The sequence below is a fragment of the Polypterus senegalus genome, chromosome 12 (genome assembly GCF_016835505.1).
Source record: "Polypterus senegalus isolate Bchr_013 chromosome 12, ASM1683550v1, whole genome shotgun sequence".
In the NCBI taxonomy this organism is placed as follows: domain Eukaryota; kingdom Metazoa; phylum Chordata; class Cladistia; order Polypteriformes; family Polypteridae; genus Polypterus; species Polypterus senegalus.
Genome location: NC_053165.1, coordinates 96,653,509 through 96,675,185, shown reverse-complemented (window position 1 = coordinate 96,675,185; position 21,677 = coordinate 96,653,509). Strand labels below are relative to the sequence as shown.

General features: G+C 36.6%; 1 protein-coding gene across 3 annotated transcripts in view; it reads right to left on the bottom strand.

Moving 5' to 3' along the window:
* LOC120541399 (cytosolic carboxypeptidase 4) overlaps positions 1-21,677 on the bottom strand; it is a 917,845-nt gene that overhangs the window by 114,363 nt on the left and 781,805 nt on the right. The window contains exon 24 of one of the 3 annotated variants that reach the window (XM_039772990.1): positions 14,815-14,870. The exons of the other annotated variants lie outside the window; for them this stretch is intronic. Coding sequence (XP_039628924.1) covers positions 14,861-14,870 — 10 coding nt within the window. The 3' untranslated portion in view covers positions 14,815-14,860. Of the gene's footprint in view, positions 1-14,814; positions 14,871-21,677 lie in introns of those variants that run through there. 3 annotated transcript variants of the gene reach the window in all.

Sequence of the window (21,677 nt, the reverse complement as noted above, 5' to 3'; positions counted from 1 at the left end):
CTACTCTTTGTCTTTTATTTCTGGCCCCAGGCGTGGTTAAATCTCTTGGCACAAAGTCTCATCTTGCAGGAATTGAAAGTATCCCTCTGAAAAAGTCACATCTCGTCCCAGGCTAAAAAGTCTTGTCTCTGACTTACAATATTTGAGATACAATTAGTTACATTTATTTATTTGTTTCTTTTTATCTGGAGTACTGGCATGTGAAGTGACTTGCTCATGGTAAAACAGTGTCAGTAGCAGGATTTGAACCCACAACCTCAGGATTTGAGGTTCAACATCCAAAACCTTTATCACTACTCCACACTGCCTACCAATAATCTGGGCCTTTTTTAAAAAAAAACAACTATACATACCGTACAAAGAAAAGTACTTAGTTATTCACATAGTACTTCTGATACACCTGATTAATTGAGCTATAACTGAGGCTCATTGTCTCACAAAATTTCCTGGGTGAACCCGAGTAACACAGTTACTTTTAAGAAAAAAAAAGTCTGTATCATTGTTTGCCTCTCAGTTTACTGAATAATAATTAGATAAGTGAGGAATATCAATACATTTTTAATAAACGGTGTATTAACTAATTAAACAACCTATCATTTACTATTAAAATCTGCCATTCCTCGACCATTTTACCACAGTTCCTTTCTGCCTCGTATTTAATGTAATATCCTATCAAACAGTGAGTACTTGTATGTACAGTAAATAAATTGTTTAATGTATCTGTGATATGCTTCGTAAAACACATTTCACAGAACCCTGAATAACACTGATTCAATAAAATTGAAGTGTTGAAATCTTATTGGATTACCGCAATACATTATTATCTTAATTTCTTCATCACTTACTTTATAAAGCCATGGTGTCGCTGAAATATTAATTGAAAGATTTGCTTAATTTTATTAAATATAACACAAAAGAAGATTCATCTGTTAGTCAGTGTGTATGAAATGTTTTTCTAAAATAAATAGATAATTAAAAAAAAAATGTCACACTGCATCATAATACCTGGGTTCATGTGTGTCTGTTTTGGGTCTTTCTCCCACTTACCTCCCATGTCCTCTCCTGAACCCTTCTCACCTTTTCACCTGCAATCACTCCCTGCCACTGCAGCCTTACACCAGCTCACCTTTTGACTCCAAGATGAAAGTGCCTCTAGAGACTGACCTTTGGTTGGTGTGAGCAGTCTTTGAAATCTTTTTTGGGATCAGAAGCACTGCCTAAAAGTCCTGATGACATTTTTCCAGAGTTTCCTCTGGTAATCCCAGATGTACTCCTGATTCTCATTTTATAATTAAAGGAGCACACATTCCTTGTTGCTTCCATATTTTCTACCTACTGATGCCACGTGACACTCTGAAGGAACTCTCCCATAAGCTCATTATCACTTTGAGGTGGCCTGGAGTAATTACTGTGAGATATGGCTTTAAAGTTCATCATACTGACCTATCTTATAAAGTATGGATAGTGCTGGTTCCATTATCTATCTTACATTTGCTTTATCATCCCTTCTTGCCCGAGGCAGTGCAGATGCCCACTAAACAAAATATTTTACAGAACATTGTACTAACTTATTTATTGTTATGTCTTACCTTAATATTTCTATTACAATTGTCCTTAACATAACTTAAACAGGACTGATAATGATATTAAACAGAACTTCAATTCCATCGGTGGAATGAAATCACTTGAAATTAAATCAAATGTGCCTAGAGGATGATTAAATCTGAGCACAGTAAACAAACAGATACAGTATTTTTTTTAAATACAGTTTAGATATTATGGGAAACAGATGTGTATTTGTTAGACTCTAATAAGTCCCTCTTATTTTCTAATATTTTCTGATCTACCTTTAAATCAAAAATTATTCCTGATGGATGGATGTAAAGCCATAATTACTCCTAATTAAGAAAATTGAAAAGAGTTTAAAATCAAATAAACAAAAGAGGTTTACATTATTTGAAATCCAAGGTAATCAGAAATACAAGCCAGACACAGTATCTACAGTATATATATATTTACACCAACAGGGACTTTAATGACATTGCATTCAAATACATAGATTTTAATATGGAGTTGGTCCCCCCCTTTACAGCTACAACAGCTTCTACTCTTCTTGGAAGGCTTTCCACAAGATTTTGGAGTGTTTCTGTGGGAATTTGTGGCCATTCATTCTGCAGAGCATTTTTGTGGTCAGGCACTGATGTTGGACAAGAAGGCCTGGCTCCCAATCTCCGTTCCAGTTCATCCCCAAAGGTGTTCAATGGAGTTGAGGCCAGGACTCTGTGCAGGCCAGTCAAATTCTTTCACACCAAACTCATCCGACCTTGCTTTGTGCACTGGGGCACAGTCATGCTGGAATAGAAAAGGGCCTTCCTCAAACTGTTTGCACAAAGATGGAAGCATAGCTTTGTCCAAAAAGCCTTGATATGCTGAAGCATTAAGATTGCCCTTCAATGGAAGTAAGGGGCCTCTCCCAAACCCTGAAAAGCAGCCTCACACCATTCTCCCTCCTCCACTAAACTTCATAGTTGACACAATGCAGTCAGGCAGATAATGTTCTTCTGGCATCTGCCACACCCAAACACGCCTATCTGACTGCCAAACAGCTTTACACCACTCCATCTGACACTTGGCTTTGGACTTGATGATATGAGGCTTGCATGCAGCTGCTCGGCCATGGAAACCCATTCCATGAAGTTCCCGCTGCATAGGTTTTGTGCTTACATCAATGCCAGTGGAGGTTTAGAACTGTTCAGCTATGGAATCAGCAGAGCATTGGTGACTTTTACGCACCATGCACCTTGCTGACCCCGCTCTGTGACTTTATGTGGTCTTCTGCTTTGTGACTGAGTTGCTGTCGTTCCTAAACGTTTCCATTTTCCAGTAATACCACTTACAGTTGACCGTGGAATATTCAGCAGGGATGAAATCTCATGAACCATCTTATTGCAAAGGTAGCATCCTATAGTACCACACTTGAAGTCAATGAACTCTTCAAAAATGTTTGTAAATGGAGACTGCATGGCTGGGTGCTTGATGATATATACCTATGGCAATGGGTTTGATTTAAACACCTGAATTCAATAATTAAGAGGTGTGTCCCAATACGTTTGTCTTCATAGCGTATATGCTATATATATATATATATACAGTATATATATATTATATTATATATATATATTATATATATATATATATATATATATATATATATATATACACATATATTGTGATAGAAACCAGGGCATCAGCGAGCCCAAGACCCCGAACATGAACACACAGAGTCCCAGGTTCAAGTAAAGGATGGGTTTATATACCACAATACCTTTACTGTTGCACAAACACAAACACAGCTTTATCTCTGCAGTATATTTTTCTTCTCACCTCTGCACTACCCTCCTCCTGTCAAGTGTTGCTCTACTTCCTCTCAGCTCCGACTCGCCTAGATAAGGGAGTGGGGTTCCTTTTACTAAGGACCTGGGAGTACTTCTGGTGCCAGGGCTCCTCCCAGAATGAGTACTTCCGGGTCAAACAAAAGTCCCATATTTTGCAGCACCCCCGGACCCCCCAGCAGGGCTGTGCTGCAGAACAACAACTCCCGACATTCCCTGCTGCTTCCTGAATGGGCACAGAGAGGGAGGGATGCTGCCATCTAGTGCCTGGGGAGAATAAACATTCTCCAGGTACAGTCCTTCCTTGTCCTTCTTCATGGCATTGAAAGGTGTTAAATCCAAGCAGGGCACCTTTATGTTCCCTCAGGGCCTCCTGTCCAGGTAATGGATCTTCCTGACTCCTGTCCATCCTGTGTGTTTCTTATAATATATATATTTATAGATATTCATATGTCTGAATAGCAGTCTGATTACTTGAATGCTAGTACATGCAAGTAAATGATTTTTTCCCAGTTTGTGTATTTTTTCCAGCACACTGATAAATTAATAACTTTTCTTAATCAGGTACTGTAGGCTATGAATGACATGTAAGAATAAAATATGATTTTAATAGTTAGATGAATGTAAATGACAGTAGATTAGAGCGAGGAGCAATAAAGCAGATTACTACCTCTTGTGAACTTTTGTTGTGTTTCACATTTGTTGATGTGTTGTGAAAATTTAGGAGAAAACTATGAGTTTTTAAGTTATTTTGTCCAGAGACCAAAAATTGATATTCAATAGGAAATAATTTCCTTGTACATTTTCCTGTATATTATGAAATGGTAAAAATACAATAGTTGTAAAACATTAAGAATATTTTAAGAAACATCACTCAAATATTTTATTTTAGTCTTCGCTGTGGAAAATTATTTAATTAAACCTTAAACTATATCTTATCACAAAAACATTTTAACAGCACAATAAACTGAAAGATGATACTGAGCTTTAATATAAATTAAAATAATTTCTCATTATCTTAGATGAATTCTGCATATTGTTTATAGTACACAAAACAATACAGAGAGAATGATTTTGAACATTGATTATATAATTAAGATACAAGTGAAACTCCCTTTATACAGAACATAAATTCTTCATAATGAAAAAAACAAAACTTTAGAAATATCTTCATAAAAATGTAGCAATGAAATGCCCATTATCTAACCATAATTCATATTATACACTCTTTCCAAAAAAAATTAATTTTTTTCTTTCATAAGCAACTATTGTGTGGGATGAAGCTGTGATAAGAGTTTCCAATTTAAGGTAACCTTTGACAAAAGGCTGATAGTTTTATAAAGTTTTAGATTACTTTATTATTCATGTTTCATTTTGAACTCTGTTTAATCAAAAGTTTAAGAAAAGCTTTGGACTAAAGTTAACTCACAATATACGTAAGCTTTGACATGTGTACTGTACAGATAATGCATGCAAAAGAGTGAAAAAATATTAAATCATTTGCAGATGCACCAAAAACTATAAACACGTGTATGTTTACCTCTTCAGTCATTCTGTTTTTCCTACTTGTGCCTCTCTATTGTTGTACAACAACCTCCCTTTTCAGATCACTCTGTTTGCCATTTGCATTTTAATACTGTATAACATGGCTAATATCCACTCATGATTTCACTTCACATATACCAGCAGAGTCTCTTAAAAATACTCTAGTGCTACTATTTAAAAGTGTTGTGAGTGTCGCCAGGCTGTGCCTCTCTTTAATTAAGTGTAGCCACTCTGAAGCTCTCATGCTTTGTTGCCCACATATACCCATACTAGTGCTTCTATGTAACTGCAGACATCCTGAGACTTGCCAACATAACACATCAACTCTAAAGCTCATTCTTCCTCTCATTCTGCTACACAAACATGCACACACACTTTTTTACATAGTACACTTTACTTTGATCTGACTTCAGATTCACTTCTGATTTTTACAGTTTTTCCAATTTTGGAGTGATACATTTACACATTTTTGTGATCAAATTGTTATAACAAAAAATAGACTAAGAAATAACAAATATTCTCTATTTGAGAACAAATCAGAAAAAGAAGCCTCCTCCATACAACAAACTCAACTCTGTGAATGAGGAAGAAAGAGTGTCAGTCACTGGTCCACACTGTCAAGTGTCCCACCAAATGAACAGTAGCATACATTTTTTGCTAAAATATTTTTAAATAAATAAATAAGGAAAGAAAATCAGAGTAGTGCACAAATGTGACTGAGCTTTTCAGTTAAAGCTCCCCCTCATTCATGGGTCAAGAGTCCTGTCTTCAGTTCAAAAGATTGTTATAGACATTGTGAGCAAATTCAAGGATAATTGACATGAGGATTATGTGACATGAGTAATCTGAGATTTTTTAGGGATGTTTTAATATTGTTTGATGTTATTCAGTTGTCGATTATAACATAACCTTTGTAATCTTGGGTGACACAGTGGCGCAGTGGTAGCGTTGCTGTCGCACAGTAAGGAGAATTGAGTTCACTTCCCGGGTCCTCCCTGCATGGAGTTTGCATGTTCTCCCTGTGTCTGCGTGGGTTTCATCTGGGTGATCTGGTTTCCTCCAACAGTCCAAAGACATGCAGGTTATGTTCATTGGCAATCCTAAAATTGTCCCTGGTGTGTCTGTGTATCCTGCTGTGGGCTGGCACCCTGCCCGGGATTTGTTCCTGCCCTGTGCTGACTGGGATTAGCTCCAGCAGTCCCCCGTGACCCTGTGTTAAGATATAGTGGGTTGGATAATGACTGACTTTGTATGAGATTAAAATTTTTCTTGGCATCACTATAAACAACACAGGGAAAGCATCAGATAAAACCATTTATAAGTTTTGGGTGGAGTATTTCTTTAATAGCACAGAACATTCCTCACAGGGTGCCACTCTTCCATTTTGCTCTGGTTCTCCCTGAGGATATGCTCCCTGGTAATTCTTCATATTTTAAAACTCTGGATTATTAATTAGTTTGTCTTGTCCTCTGCAAAATATGTTTTGTCCCTGGTAATCTCTTGCCAATGTTCTCCACCCTGTTACTGTTAATTTAACATATTATGTGCAACATGTACTATTATTTGTACTTTACAAAAATAGCTTTTTACATTGTAAAGTTATATAAAATATTATTCACATATACATAGTTAGATTCTACTTTAGAGCATTAACATTTTTTTAATAAGTTCTACCTAATTTTATATATAATACAAGGAGGAGTCAAGCTAAAGTTCGAAAATGGGATTTATTAGAAAATGGAATGACCCTTAACAAAACTGATCATGTCATTTCTCAATGTAGTCTCCACCCTTCAAAATGCACTTGCGCCACCTGCCTGGAAGTGGCAGCAGAATCAAAGGTACTGCATTGTTCGCTTGCAGTACCGGCTTATTTGCGCGAATCTGAGAGACACGCAGCGGGCCAAGGAGAGGGGGGCAGAGCCATCTTTCCTCCACTTAGCTAGTGAACAATAGAACTACTTAACAGATTTAGATTGGGTTTTTTTTCCTATAATTTGCTTGAATATTTGCGACTTCTCTCATCACGCTAAGTATCATAGTTCGCTTACAGGAGCGATATATTCACACTAATCCGAGACAGAGGCAGCGGGCCGAGGAGAGGGGGAAGTGTGACATCAGGAGTGCAGAGCCAGGTAGGGTCCTCCTCACTGTCCAGTTTTACTACTACATGGGCGGAGCCGCAGGGGACGGCTAGGAAATAATATCGGTAATGGTTTCAGCCAAAATGTAACTTGATTTGGCATCATTAAAACAAAAATGTTTATGTTTGTCTGATATTTACTGTTGGTTTTGCTAGATTTTTAAATTTAGTCTTAATATTTTTATAGAGGAGATAACTAGTGCAATATTCTGCATTTACAACCATGTCTTTAACTCTGCCCTGTCCTGTAAGGTTGAAGTCAGTGTTTCTCAAGCTTTAAGTATTTGCAAACCCGAGTTTTCATAACAGTTTTAATCGCGCCCCCCTAATATTTTTTTGAAAGGAGCCCACTAATACCAATTTGTTCTTTTCTAATTACTGATATATCATAGATGCATATTTTTTTATACCTTCTTAACTTTTATCGACATTTATCTGACTATAATTTATTTTTCTAGTATCAGAATGTAGTCTAGGTTAATTTGTTTTGGTTTCAATAGATGTATTTTTCATATTTTTGAGTCTTGTTTTCTTCTTTTCACATCTTCGCGCCCCCCTTTTTGTTACTTTGCACCCCACAGTTTGAGAACCACTAGGTTAAGTAAAATAAAAACCTGCAAAAATGAATGGTTTGTTGTGCTTATTTGTTACCATTTATTACTAGCAAAAATACTTAATGTCTCCCAGGAAAAATATAAGAAAACGTGTGAGGAATAAATAATAATAATAATAAATTTTATTTATACTGCACTTTATATAAACAATCTCAAAGTGCTACAGAGTAAAATACAGTAATAAAACAAAAAGACCTAAAAAAAAATACTTCAATAATAAAATATCTTTCTAAAAAGAATAAATAAATAAAAAGAATAAATCTAACTAATTATATACAATTATATTAACACAGAATATTTTATTGAAAATACTTTTATATACGTTATTACTTTAAGAAATGCTTATAGCAAGTGATGTGCCTACAACTTCTGCCTACACTGATGTGATGAAGGTTACCTATGGGACTGTACTTTTCCTTTCATACCCCTCCGGAAGACTTTACTCTGTCAGAGCAACAGAAGAATCAGATATTGTGGGACACCATGACCTTTTTCAAGGAGTTACAGTCTTGTGTTCCACAAGCAAATTGACAGCCACATCTCATCCCAAAATGATTCAGGGGTTTGAGGAGGAAGGTTTCGAGGATGGGGTCTAACACCAGGTATTATTTGCTTAAAGATTCTGGCACCTTTGCCATATTACTGGAAGCAGAGGTTCGCCTCAATATTTATAAAGAATAATTTTTCTTCTTTCACACAATTTTAGGAAATTAACATACTAAACAGAGTGATGTGCTTATAAAACATAATTACATTTAACTCACTAAAACTGTATGAAGTGTCAATTTATAGTTCAGCCTCACAACCCAAGAGTGAACATAAAAAATAAAAATAATTTATCTTTTAGGCTTACTGGATTGCTGATGGTGCTTTTGATTGTCAGAGGTTAAGTATCTAGACACTAAACAAAATTGTTGTCAAAGAACAAGACAAGAAATCATCACTAGAATGTCCAGTAGACACAAAAACTATTTTCTAGGAGAGCAACCAGAACTCTGGGTCAAGAAAGGGTGAAAAATCTGTGTCAAACATTTTGACATTGACATTCAATAGAAAGTGAAGGATGGAATGGAAAAGGGAATGTTTGAACAAAAAGCAATAAAATGTTGTCTTATTCAGAACACTGCTCATCTGCTAAACGGTGGTGCAGTGGTAGCGCTGCTGCCTCACAGTTAGGAGACCCGGGTTCGCTTCCCGGGTCCTCCCTGCGTGGAGTTTGCATGTTCTCCCCGTGTCTGCGTGGGTTTCCTCCCACAGTCGAAAGACATGCAGGTTAGGTGGATTGGCGATTCTAACTTGTGTGTGTGGGCTGGCACCCTGCCTGGGGTTTGTTTCCTGCCTTGTTGGCTGGGATTGGCTACAACAGACCCCCGTGACCCTGTAGTTAGGATATAGCAGGTAGGATAATGGATGGAAGTATGGCTAATCCTAACATTTTCAGAACTGATTCTGTGGATTTGTTTAATAAACTAGACAGATTAAGATGAATAAACCAAAAGTATCTATCTATCTATCAGTCATGTACTACAGATGCTAAATTACTCTATATCTTTCCTTCTGTAAGCCATCTTCTTAAAAAATCTCAAAGACATAATATTATCATCACATTTTTATTAAACAGAGCTCTTCCTGAACTTTCATTACATTACAAATCCCTAAGATGTACAGGTTTAGTCGATTGGTGAGTCTAAATTGGTCCGATAAGGGAGAATTTGAGTGAGTGAGCGTCTGACCTCCACGATGGATTGACATAGCCATCCAGCTCGATTCTGGTCTTGTGCTCAAAGTTGTCAGGAAAAGCTCTGAGTTATTCAATATTTTGTCCTGGTATAAGCGGATTAATAAAATGAACAAATGAGTCTGTAAAAACTAATTTTGTTTGAATTTGTTTTGATGGATTAAGTGATGATTTTGTGTTTGTCAAACTGTTCAGTTCACTCATCTACATAATAATATTAACACAGCAATAGAAAAATACAATAGACTTTAACTGTGAAACTGAACTTGTAGATTTATTATGAAATAAAGCAATACACTGGAGCCATTCTGCAAAAAAGTATATGGAATCAAAGTGCTGAAAAATTACAGTAACTATTCATGAAAAGTGCCTCAGATAGGAGAACTAGAGAGAAAGGTTATTGTGTTCTTTATGTCTGCATAATGTAGAAAGCTTGCTGGCAAAAAAAGAGGACATCTTTTATGGAGGAAAGGGAGAGGAGTGATATTCAAGTCTTGACAGCCGCTGTGTTGGCTGTCAGAGGAAATGATCAAAATGCCACTTCATCACAAACTGAAAACATCAAGCCACTGAAACTTCAGCACTTGTTATCCTAAATAAAAAAAAACATGAAATCTTTCATAAAATGTGGGAAAGAATGTTATTTTTAAAGGGGAGAATGCTTTGTTTTAGAATTATAGTTGTTGCCTTGAGGTCGTAGGGGACTCAAACAAATGTATGCATTTTTAACAAATAATTAAAATGAAATGCTCTATTATTAAAGTACTATTTGGTAATAAACAATTATGTTGTGCTACTTCATTTTATAGTGGATAAATAGGATCACATATTACATCCAGAAGAATATGATGTTCTCACATAGGAGTGATTTAAGGAAACTGGGAGGCTTTATCAATTTCCAGTCTCCTCTTATTTAGTTGCAGGGCTGGAGTCCCCACTGAGCCAGAAGCCTGACCCACCCAGTCAGGAAGCCATGACTGATTATTCTGCTAATCGACAATATTATTGAGAGAATGCTACTAGCTAATAGGCAATCTATTTTTAAAATTACCACGGAAGCAACTCTATTGCCTTGTTAGTGTTGATTATGCATTTTTGGCTGTTGTTGGCTCAGATGTAAAGCAGTTATTCATATCAGTTTGTAATCCATTATGATCAAGCTCAATAAGTAAATATTTCAAAAAAGAATTTCTGAATTCGAACCAGAAAACTCAAATGTGTCTGAGCATAAGAAAGCAGTTGATAAACAGAAATCCTTAACATGCGCTGAAATATTGCAGGTTCTGACACAAGTCCCAGAAAGGTGAGACGAGAAAGAATTTTCCCTCTTCTTGTATCTACTGGATAAGCAACTCACTTAACCAAACATTTTAAAATTCCAGACACGTACAATATTTAAAATATCACATACGTGAAGTATATCAGGTTTTAATATAGCACAGCAAGAACAGAAATACAGTTTTGTACAATATGTGCAAACACTTCCCTTAGGGCAAACCCTGTCAATGAACATGAACAACAGAACTCACTCAAGTATATCATCATTTCTGTGTTCATCAACAAGTCCCATCTGCTCTGACCCCTGTTAAATGAGTTTAAAAATGTTCCTTTGCCTTTAGTTGTTATTGTAAGTGTGTTACAGAAAATGTTCAAGGACTAGTAATAATTCTTCTGAAGATGCCTTGGCTGCATTTACATCACAGGTATGTGGGTTTAATTGTATCGGGTCTTTTTTAAAAAATGAAATGATGCTATTTGCTTCAACAGTCCTGGAAATATAACTTTCGTATCATTCACCCTCCAGTTTTGGAGAGTTGTTTGTCATGATGAAATCTGTCTAATTAGTTTCTTTTTCTTGATTGAGATGAGGTTTATTTAGTTTTGTATACTATATATACTATATTTATGTGTGCCACGTAAACAAAGAAACTAGGAACTGGGCTTGATGATCTCCATCCAGTTTCTTTACAGGTAAAGACAGGCTCAGGGTGCTTATGCAAACACAAGTATAATAAAGCAATAGAAAAGAGCACAATCATACATAATTTACATATATAATCACATACTGATAAATAAATAAACAGTAATGCAAAAGATTCAAACATTTTGGCTAAAATGTAAATAAAGTCAAGATAACATAAATAACAGCAAATAAACACATAAATCAGAGCGTCCAATTAATAGCATCCCTGAAAAAAGTCATCTTCTAGGAAGAATTCAGTCACACCAAGCATGAAAACTAAGAATTTGGCTGACCTAATCTAATACCCTACCATGCCCCCTAAAATGTGTGATAATATGATGGTCAATAACACCTCAGTTCAGTAGTCACCTTTTTATTAAACATGTCTTAAATATGGAAGCTACATAAAACAAGACAGTTTCTTTGTTCAAGTTGTTTTTTGCAGTATACTTGCTTTAAACTCATAGCACAACTATTCCAAAATAGACATAAAGAGCAGGCGTCCATAATGTCTGTATACAAGTTGCTACCTAGACTAGCAGAATCCCTAAAACTCACCGCTTTGTTGTCCCAGCTATGTTATTAAAGAACACTTTAGAGCAGGGGTCTCCAACTACTGTGGCTGCAGCTTTTCATTCTAACCCTTTTCTTAATTAGTGACCAGATTTTTCTGCTAATTAACTCTTTCCCTTAATTTTAATTGATGCACAGCTAAAGACTCAGGCCCCTTACTTATTTTTTTCTTCCATTAATTAATAACCAAACAATATTAAGACACAAAATGTACCAACACATAAACATTAATTCGTGTCCATCATTAAATAACTGAAAATAAAGAAAGGTGAAGGCCTCAGTAATGTTGATCTGCTCAGGTCCACAAAACATTTTGACAGCCAGCGCTCTTAAAAAAGAAAATCAACAGTTTTGGAAATGTCTGCCATGGCAGAATGAGCGCAGTGCAATTAAATAACGGGTTTAATTAGCAACGAGAACTGGCTTCAGATTAAGAAACTGAACGAAGTGAAGTTGGTTGGAGTTTGAGGCCCTAACTTAGTTGGTCATCTGTTGGCTCACTTCACATCAAATTTATTTTTAGGTGCTGTTTAAGGAAAAAAGAATCAATTCAGCAGTCAGGTTTTAAGAAAAGTCAATTAAAATAAAGGGAAATAGTTAATTAGCAGCAAAAACTGGTCACTAATTGAGAAAAGACTTGGAAAGAAAACCTGCAGCCACAGTAGCTCTCCAGGACTGGAGTTGGAGACCCCTGCTTTAGAGGCTAGCCTGAGGACATATTGCAATCCACCAAGCATCAGTGCCACCTTCAGGCTCCTGGCCCTGTTGAGTACGTTTTTATCTTTTCCCACAATTCAAACTTATCATCAGAATATTTGTTACAACATATATTGCCTTCAGTCTTTAGTTTAAACAAAACAGTCAGCAATTTGTTTGTAAATCAAGTTCACTGATGTGATTCTGATTCATGTAGAGCAGGGGTGTCCAACTCTGGTCCTGGTGGGCTGCAGTGGCTACAGGTTTTCATTCTAACGATTTTCTTAATTAATGAGCTGTTTTTGCTGCTGATTAACTTTTTTTTGCCTTCGTTTTAATTGATGTGACTCAGACCCCCCAGTGGTTTCTTTTTCCTTAATGAGCAGCCAAACAATAATGAGACGCAAAACAAGCCGCCACATGACCAGATAGCCTGAAAATAAAGAAAGGTGAAGGTCTCGTTCATATTGGTCTGCTCAGGTCACCAAAACATCTTGACAGTGGTCGTAGAAAAAATAGAAAATCAACAGAATGAGAGCCGCAGCAAGTCCTGAAATTCAATAATGGCTTTAACTAACAGCAAGAATTGGCTTCTCATTAAGAAACTGATTGGAGTGAAATTGGCTGGCGTTTGATGCTCCAATTTAGCTGATCATCCGTTAGCTCGTTTCACATCTCATTTCTGTTTGGCTGCCATTTAATGAAGAAGCAAATAATTTCAGAGGACTCGGTCCTTAAAAACAGGACTATTAAGATAATTGGAAAAGAAGTTAATTAGCAGTGAAAAACTGCTCACTGATTAGGAAAAGGGTTAGAGTGAAAACCTGCAGCCACTGCGGCCCACCAGGATCGGAGTTGGATACCCCTGAGGTAGAGTATTACTGCTTTAAAAAGTTCACCGTTTTCTGGACTTTGGGGATGCTTACATATTTAAATACTTTCGGCCTAGAAAATCTGGTTAATGAACATTTGGCTGTTTACGAGGACACCATTTCCTTGACATGAATTCTTGTAAAGCGATGGTTTCAAAATACCATAATGTATTGAACGGACACTGTGAATTAGACACCGTAAAACTACTGTATGCCTGCTTTACTGAAGTATGTCCCACAGAGTTGTTTTTATCTGTTCACATCTGTGTAAAGCCTTGTTATTTTCATTTGAAAGAACAGTTGCTCCTTGGTGGCTGTTTTGTGTTGGCAAAAGGATACTCCTACACCTTTTCTGGTGGATTAGTCAGGTCTATGACTACAGAATATGATGCCTCATTAGGGTTTCATTTGAAAATAGGCTTGAGCAAAATGAACCTCTTTCCTCTAATAATTAAAATTATTTGCAAATGTACCATTTTATAAATAGAATAGTGTAGTTCATCAAAAAAGACATATTTCATTTCTCCTTGTCAGGGTGCTTTTCTTTTAATAGTAGAGATGCACAGACCTACTAGAAAGCCGTCTCCATAAATCATCTCACCCTCCAATACCTTAATGAACTGAACAGATAAATTTAAAGCATTTTACAGCAGAGTGGTTTTATTGTCAGTCCATGCTGCCAACAATGTCACATTATTTTCTTGGGATAGGAAAACTTAACAGTTTTAGACCCTACTATGGCTGAATTACCAGTTTTATATCAGAAGAATTAATTTTCTCTCTTAAAATGTAGCATGCAGCATTCAACCAATGAAAGAATAAAAATATGATTATGTTGTTATAAATAGAGATGTACTTTTTAACTTATAACAATCTAAAAATACAAAGCTAAACATGTTTAAAATACAGCACTATAAGCTTTTTAAACAAATAATAAATGGTATTCATTGAAGTAACAGTATGAATGAAAGCAGATACAACAACTTGCTACTGTGTTGACTCATCTAAGACTTCTTCTTCTTCTTTCGGCTGCTCCCATTAGGGGTTGCCACAGCAGATCATCTTTTTCCATATCTTCCTGTCCTCTGGATCTTGTTCTGTTATCCCCATCACCTGCATGTCTTCTCTTATCACATCCATAAACCTTCTCTTCGGCCTTCCCTGTTTTCCTCTTACCTGGCAGCTCTATCTTTAACATCCTTCTCCAAATATACTCACCATCTCTCCTCTGCACATGTCTAAACCAACACAATCTCGCCTCTCTGACATTGTCTCCCAACTGTCCAACTCGAGTTGATCCTCTAATGTACTCATTTCTCTTGACTCATCTAAGACTACGTCGAAAAAAATAACAATAAAAAACAACTTAAGAACCTTTATGTTAAGTAGAATTCCCAGTGAGGGCAGGTTCCTGGTCTTTTGGCCAGGAACCTGTATATATTTTGCTTTTTTTCCCCCAACTTATCTGGAATTTTTACAATTTTTTCCATCTACCCCGGCCAACTGACCATATCGTCAGACTCTCATTTAAAATGTTTTAAAATAACAATTCTATATTAAGTGTAAGAGCCAGTCTTAGAAAGTTCATTTTTTAGGTTAAATTCATATAGTTTTTGCTTAATTTCTATTGAATGCCAGTTTCTTTAGTTACTTAGAATATGGTATAGCCTCATGAGATAGAACTTTTTTAGCTATATGTGTATAACAGATTGTTAATTAAGCCAAGGAGGAAATAGTCTTGCTGCTAGCATGGACTGTTAGATATGTACATTGGTAATTTTGGATAAACACAGCTACATTAAGGACTAGACTTCTCTTGAGTATACATATTATGTATACCATGTATATTGTGATAGATAGCTCCACCGGGAGGCCTGGAAAAGCAGGGGACCGGGAGAGGGGCAATTCCTTCCCAGGGATGCAAGAGGGCAGCCCCCCTGGATTGCATCGGGGCCACGGAGCTTGGAAGATTAACCCTGTGGGAGCACATAGCCACTGCCAAGGGGCACCTGGATGGTTCTGGAGCCATGGAATGCAGCAGTTCTGCCACACCAGGAATTGCTGCCGGAACAGGTACCAGGTACACCCGGAGTGCTTCCAGGTGCCCATGTAGCACTTCTGCCACACCAGGAAGTGCTGCAGAAAGGGCATCAAGGAGCACCTGGAGCACATCCAGGTACAACATAAAACAACAACATTTATTTATATAGCACATTTTCATACAAAAAAGTAGCTCAAAGTGCTTTATATAATGAAGAAAAATAAAAAACAAAATAAGAAATTAAAATAAGACAACATTAGTTAACATAAAAAAGAGTAAGGTACGATGGCCAGGGAGGACAGAAGAAACAAACAAAAAAAAAAAACTCCAGACGGCTGGAGAAAAAATAAAATCTGCAGGGGTTCCAGGCCACGAGACCGCCCAGTCCCCTCTGGGCATTCTACCTAACATAAATGAAATAGTCCTCTTTGTATTTAGGGTTCTCATGGACGCTGTTGGTGATGATGGTCATGCAGACTTCTGGCTTTTAATCCATCACTGTTGGAACATCACGGTGCTTTGAGTAGATGGTGGTGGCACAAGCCACCACCAAAAAGACACCAGAAAAAGAAACAGAAGAGAGAGATGGGGTTAGTACAGATTTTAGAGCCATCATGAATAGTTATTATAATGAGTTGGATATACAGAGTATCAGGATTAAATTACAGTGAAGTTATGAGAAGGTCATGTTAAATTAATGTGTTTTCAGCAGTGTTTTAAAGTGCTCCACTGTATTAGCCTGGTGAATTCATATTGGCAGGCTATTCCAGATTTTAGGTGCATAGCAGCAGAAGGCTGCCTCACCACTTCTTTTAAGTTTTGCTCTTGGAATTCTAAGGAGACACACATTTGAGGATCTGAGGTTATGATTTGGAATATAAGATGTCAGACATTCCAATATATAAGATGGGGCGAGATTATTTAAGGCTTTATAAACCATAAGCAGAATTTTAAAGTCAATCCTGAATGACACAGGTAACCAATGTAGTGACATCAAAATTGGAGAAATGTGCTCGGATTTCCTTTTCCTGGTTAGGATTCTAGCAGCTGCATTCTGCACTCGTTGCAAACGATTTATATTTTTTTTTTGGGTGGTCCTGAGATGATTGCGTTACATTCGACTGAAAACCAACACATGAACTAATTTCTCAGCATCTTTCAGTGATATAAGAGGTCTAAAGGGACCGCCTCACTCCATTCAGAGAGCCGGAGTTGGAAGGCAGAGGATGAAGCTTGCGAGGAGAGGAGTGAGGGCAGCAGAAGAATATAGAAAAAGAAGAGAGAGAGAGAGAGAGAGAGAAAGGGAAAGCAGTAGTGCTGGTGAGTTGTGCAATGTGTAAAAGGCAAAAGAAAAATAAAAAGTGTGTGCTTTCAGGAGTTGTGAGTTGGTATCTGTCTCTGCCAGGGATGATTCTCCACTATATATATATATATATAAATATATATATATATATATATATATATATATATATATATATATATATATATATATATATATATATATATATATATATACAGTGGTGTGAAAACTATTTGCCCCTTCCTGATTTCTTATTCTTTTGCATGTTTGTCACACAAAATGTTTCTGATCATCAAACACATTTAACCATTAGTCAAATATAACACAAGTAAACACAAAATGGAGTTTTTAAATGATGGTTTTATTATTTAGGAGAAAAAATCCAAACCTACATGGCCCTGTGTGAAAAAGTAATTGCCCCTTGTTCAAAAATCACCTAACTGTGGTGTATCACACCTGAGTTCAATTTCCGTAGCCACCCCAGGCCTGATTACTGCCACACCTGTTTCAATCAAGAAATCACTTCAATAGGAGCTGCCTGACACAGAGAAGTAGACCAAAAGCACCTCAAAAGCTAGACATCATGCCAAGATCCAAAGAAATTCAGGAACAAATGAGAACAGAAGTCATTGAGATCTATCAGTCTGGTAAAGGTTATAAAGCCATTTCTAAAGCTTTGGGACTCCAGCGAACCACAGTGAGAGCCATTATCCACAAATGGCAAAAACATGGAACAGTGGTGAACCTTCCCAGGAGTGGCCGGCCGACCAAAATTACCCCAAGAGCGCAGAGGCGACTCATCCGAGAGGTCACAAAGACCCCAGGACAACGTCTAAAGAACTGCAGGCCTCACTTGCCTCAATTAAGGTCAGTGTTCACGACTCCACCATAAGAAAGAGACTGGGCAAAATGGCCTGCATGGCAGATTTCCAAGACGCAAACCACTGTTAAGCAAAAAGAACATTAGGGCTCATCTCAGTTTTGCTAAGAAACATCTCAATGATTGCCAAGACTTTTGGGAAAATACCTTGTGGACTGATGAGACAAAAGTTGACTTTTTGGAAGGCAAATGTCCCGTTACATCTGGCGTAAAAGGAACACAGCATTTCAGAAAAAGAACATCATACCAACAGTAAAATATGGTGGTGGTAGTGTGATGGTCTGGGGTTGTTTTGCTGCTTTAGGACCTGGAAGGCTTGCTGTGATAGATGGAACCATGAATTCTACTGTCTACTAAAAAATCCTGAAGGAGAATGTCCGCCATCTGTTCGTCAACTCAAGCTGAAGTGATCTTGGGTGCTGCAACAGGACAATGACCCAAAACACACCAGCAAATCCACCTCTGAATGGCTGAAGAAAAACAAAATGAAGACTTTGGAGTGGCCTAGTCAAAGTCCTGACCTGAATCCAATTCAGATGCTATGGCATGACCTTAAAAAGGTGCTTCATGCTAGAAAACCCACAAATAAAGCTGAATTACAACAATTCTGCAAAGATGAGTGGACCAAAATTCCTCCAGAGCGCTGTAAAAGACTCACTGCAAGTTATCGCAAACGCTTGATTGCAGTTATTGCTGCTAAGGGTGGCCCAACCAGTTATTAGGTTCAGGGGCAATTACTTTTCACACAGGGCCATGTAGGTTTGGATTTTTTTCTCCTAAATAATAAAACCATCATTTAAAACTGCATTTTGTATTTACTTGTGTTATATTTGACTAATGGTTAAATGTGTTTGATGATCAGAAACATTTTGTGTGACAAACATGCAAAAGAATAAGAAATCAGGAAGGGGGCAAATAGTTTTTCACACCACTGTATATATATATATTTATTTATATACACTATAAAATATTTTGCTATATATATGTACTGTTTATTCTAATATTATTTTTGTATACTATTTTTTTATACTCTATTTTTTGTTTTTTTAATTAAAGTATTTCTGTCATTATTTAAAGCACGTGGCGCTACATTGTTAGTATAAATATGTGTTATATAAATTTATGCTGTTGCTCTACATTTGACAAATGGGTGGAAAATATACATTTTTGAATCTCATTAAACTATTCTCTGTTTGTCATTGACACAGAGTTAAATGACTAATTCTGACTAGTGGTGGAGTAAAATATTGGGCTGTATTTAATGAAGTGAGTGTGAATGTGGGTGTCTGCATGAGTGCATCCTGTGATGGACCGACCCTCCAGTCCAGGATTCTTTCCTAGCTTCCAGAAGATGCTTCAGCTCGCAGCACCTCTGAATTGAGTAAAATGTATGTTTTGCATGTAGAGAGGGAATTTGTAAGGTAGTCTATAATTAGTAAACAGAATAGCTCACAAATTTTATTTCTTTTCAAGATTTAGCTTAGGTTTGTGTATGGAATATTGATGTACTGTATCACTGTAAAAGTTTATGGAAATAGATATGATTTTATATATTCGATTATATTACTGTATGTTTGTTTCATTACAGGAAAGGGAAAAGGATAATATATGGTGTATAATTTATGCTTCTGTGGCTTTCTATGGAAGTTAAATTAAGCTGATTTGAATTGATTTAATAAGCTTGTATTAAAATATACTGCTATAGCATTAATCTGAAGCTAAAAATACAATTAGTGTCTTTATATTAAAGATTACTTCTTATTACAGTACTGAAATCTTTGCCAGAGATGTCCCCTGTGTCTCTGACACTACAATGTTCATATTGCTAAATCACTTATTGGCTTAAATCAGCCTTAAGTTATTTTGAGATATTTTTTCTTATGTTGCATTAAAGATGAAGTATTTCAGTTACTATTACTCTAAGGATTAAGAATTTAGATCTTTGCAAGAAACAAACCAATGCTGAATCTGTAATGCAAGTAAACAATAAAGAGTGGGCTTTGCCACTCATTTAACTGTAACATTATATCAATAAATCCTGAGCCTGTAGTTTGCAGTTGGTGATATACTGTACAAGACCCTCCTTGGTTGATATCTACAAAGCAACTATATTTTATATTTAGCCTTTTTATAATTGCACTGGCATTATTGGATCAACATAATTCCAGTTAAAAATACACATTATAACAATGACTGGTAAGTGACCTCATGCATTGTTCATTCTATTTAAAAATGATGCAGTGTTGAATCAGCAATGCTGCTCATAACTGCACAGTTCTGGGTTTGAATCAAGGCCCAGGTACTGTCTGTAGAGGTTTAGTATGTCATCCCTGTGTTAGCACAGGTTATTTTCCGCATTAATCCAGTTTCTTTCTCCTATAAAAAAGAACAAGTTTTAGGAGAGGCCAATTGGTAACTTTTATTTGCTCCATATGAGTTTATGCATGTGTGTGCCGATACTTTCTGTATTGGAATACAGGGATATGCTAAGGTCCTTTTAATCCTGAATTGGATTAATGAGGTTTCAGTTATTAGTATAGATACAGATATGTATATACTGTATTAGATATGTAGACACAACATTAGTTGAGTTCAAAAATTCATCAATTCCTTTTCAGAATCAACATTTTACTATCACAAAGTGATGAGGCAGGATAATCTCTGAGCAGGATGTCAATGTACGCCTTATTGGCCTGTTACTCTCAAAAGTGTTCTAATGAAATGTGTCCAGATGCAGCAGTTTTTGCCTCTTTATGAAAAAAGTCGTAATCCCGGGCCACCTTAAATTCTTCTTCTTTAGAGTGTTTTGTTTTGTAAATGCGTTGATCAGCACAAGCAGCCTACTATCCCACCCAAAACCGACGCAGCTCAAGTTGGACAAAAAGTTCTCCCAGCTCAAGTCTGTTTATCAGGGTGCGAGGTGCCTGGAGGTGTATAGAGTAAATAATATATCATTATTTGGAACACATGCATTTAATGTGTGTTCCGTGTCTACAACAATCTGGGTAAATGTAGGATGACAGGAAATGCGAGGCAAGAAATGTTGAAAACTTAACCAAAACAGAAACTTTTTCATGTTATAGTAATAATAACAAAATTTTGACATTAAGTGTAGCTGCTTGCTGCTTGTGCTGATCAGCACATTTGCAAAACAAAACACGCTAATGGAGAGGTGCGAAGGAATTTAAGGTGGCCCGGGATTACGACTTTTTTAGTAGGCTTCTGGAATTCTAGTGTTAAGATGTCCAGTGTAAATGGGCAACTTATCCACTTTAGTTTTAATTGCTGATTTGCTTTCCAGCATGTACCACAAAAGGCCAGTTAGATGTAGTTTTTAATTCTTCAGCAGTCTGTAAATAATGACTCTGGAAAAAGCTAAGGAAATTAGTTAGAAAAAGAGCTTTCTGCAAAAGGGTGAGTGCTTATAGTTAATCAAGAAGATCTACAGAAATGTGTTTTGGCCAAAAGCAGACTCTACATACTGTTGGTTGAGACAAGGTAGACTGAATAGGACCATTCACATGGCAAATGACAGTGATGAACAAGAAAAACTATGAAAATATTTCAAACACTAAGTGCTGCAAGTGTCTTCGAGTCCTTCAATATCCAGTGGCTCAAACCACAGGCATACCTATAAGCATAAAATAACAACTTCTGCCCACTGCCTTTCAGATAAGATGGCTAACACCAATAAAACACAGACAATGAAAGTAAAGTAAATTGCATAGTGGGTTCAGGGAATGTTCGTAAATGATTATGAATAGTTGTAAATTCAAGTAATGAATAATGAACTGTATTAAACATGCAATCTTTATTTGTAGCTGATGAAGTAAATAGATTATGTGTGTATGTACTATTCTTATGAAAGGTAAATATATGCAATTTAAATGTAATCATCATACTGTTATATGGGAAGCAAT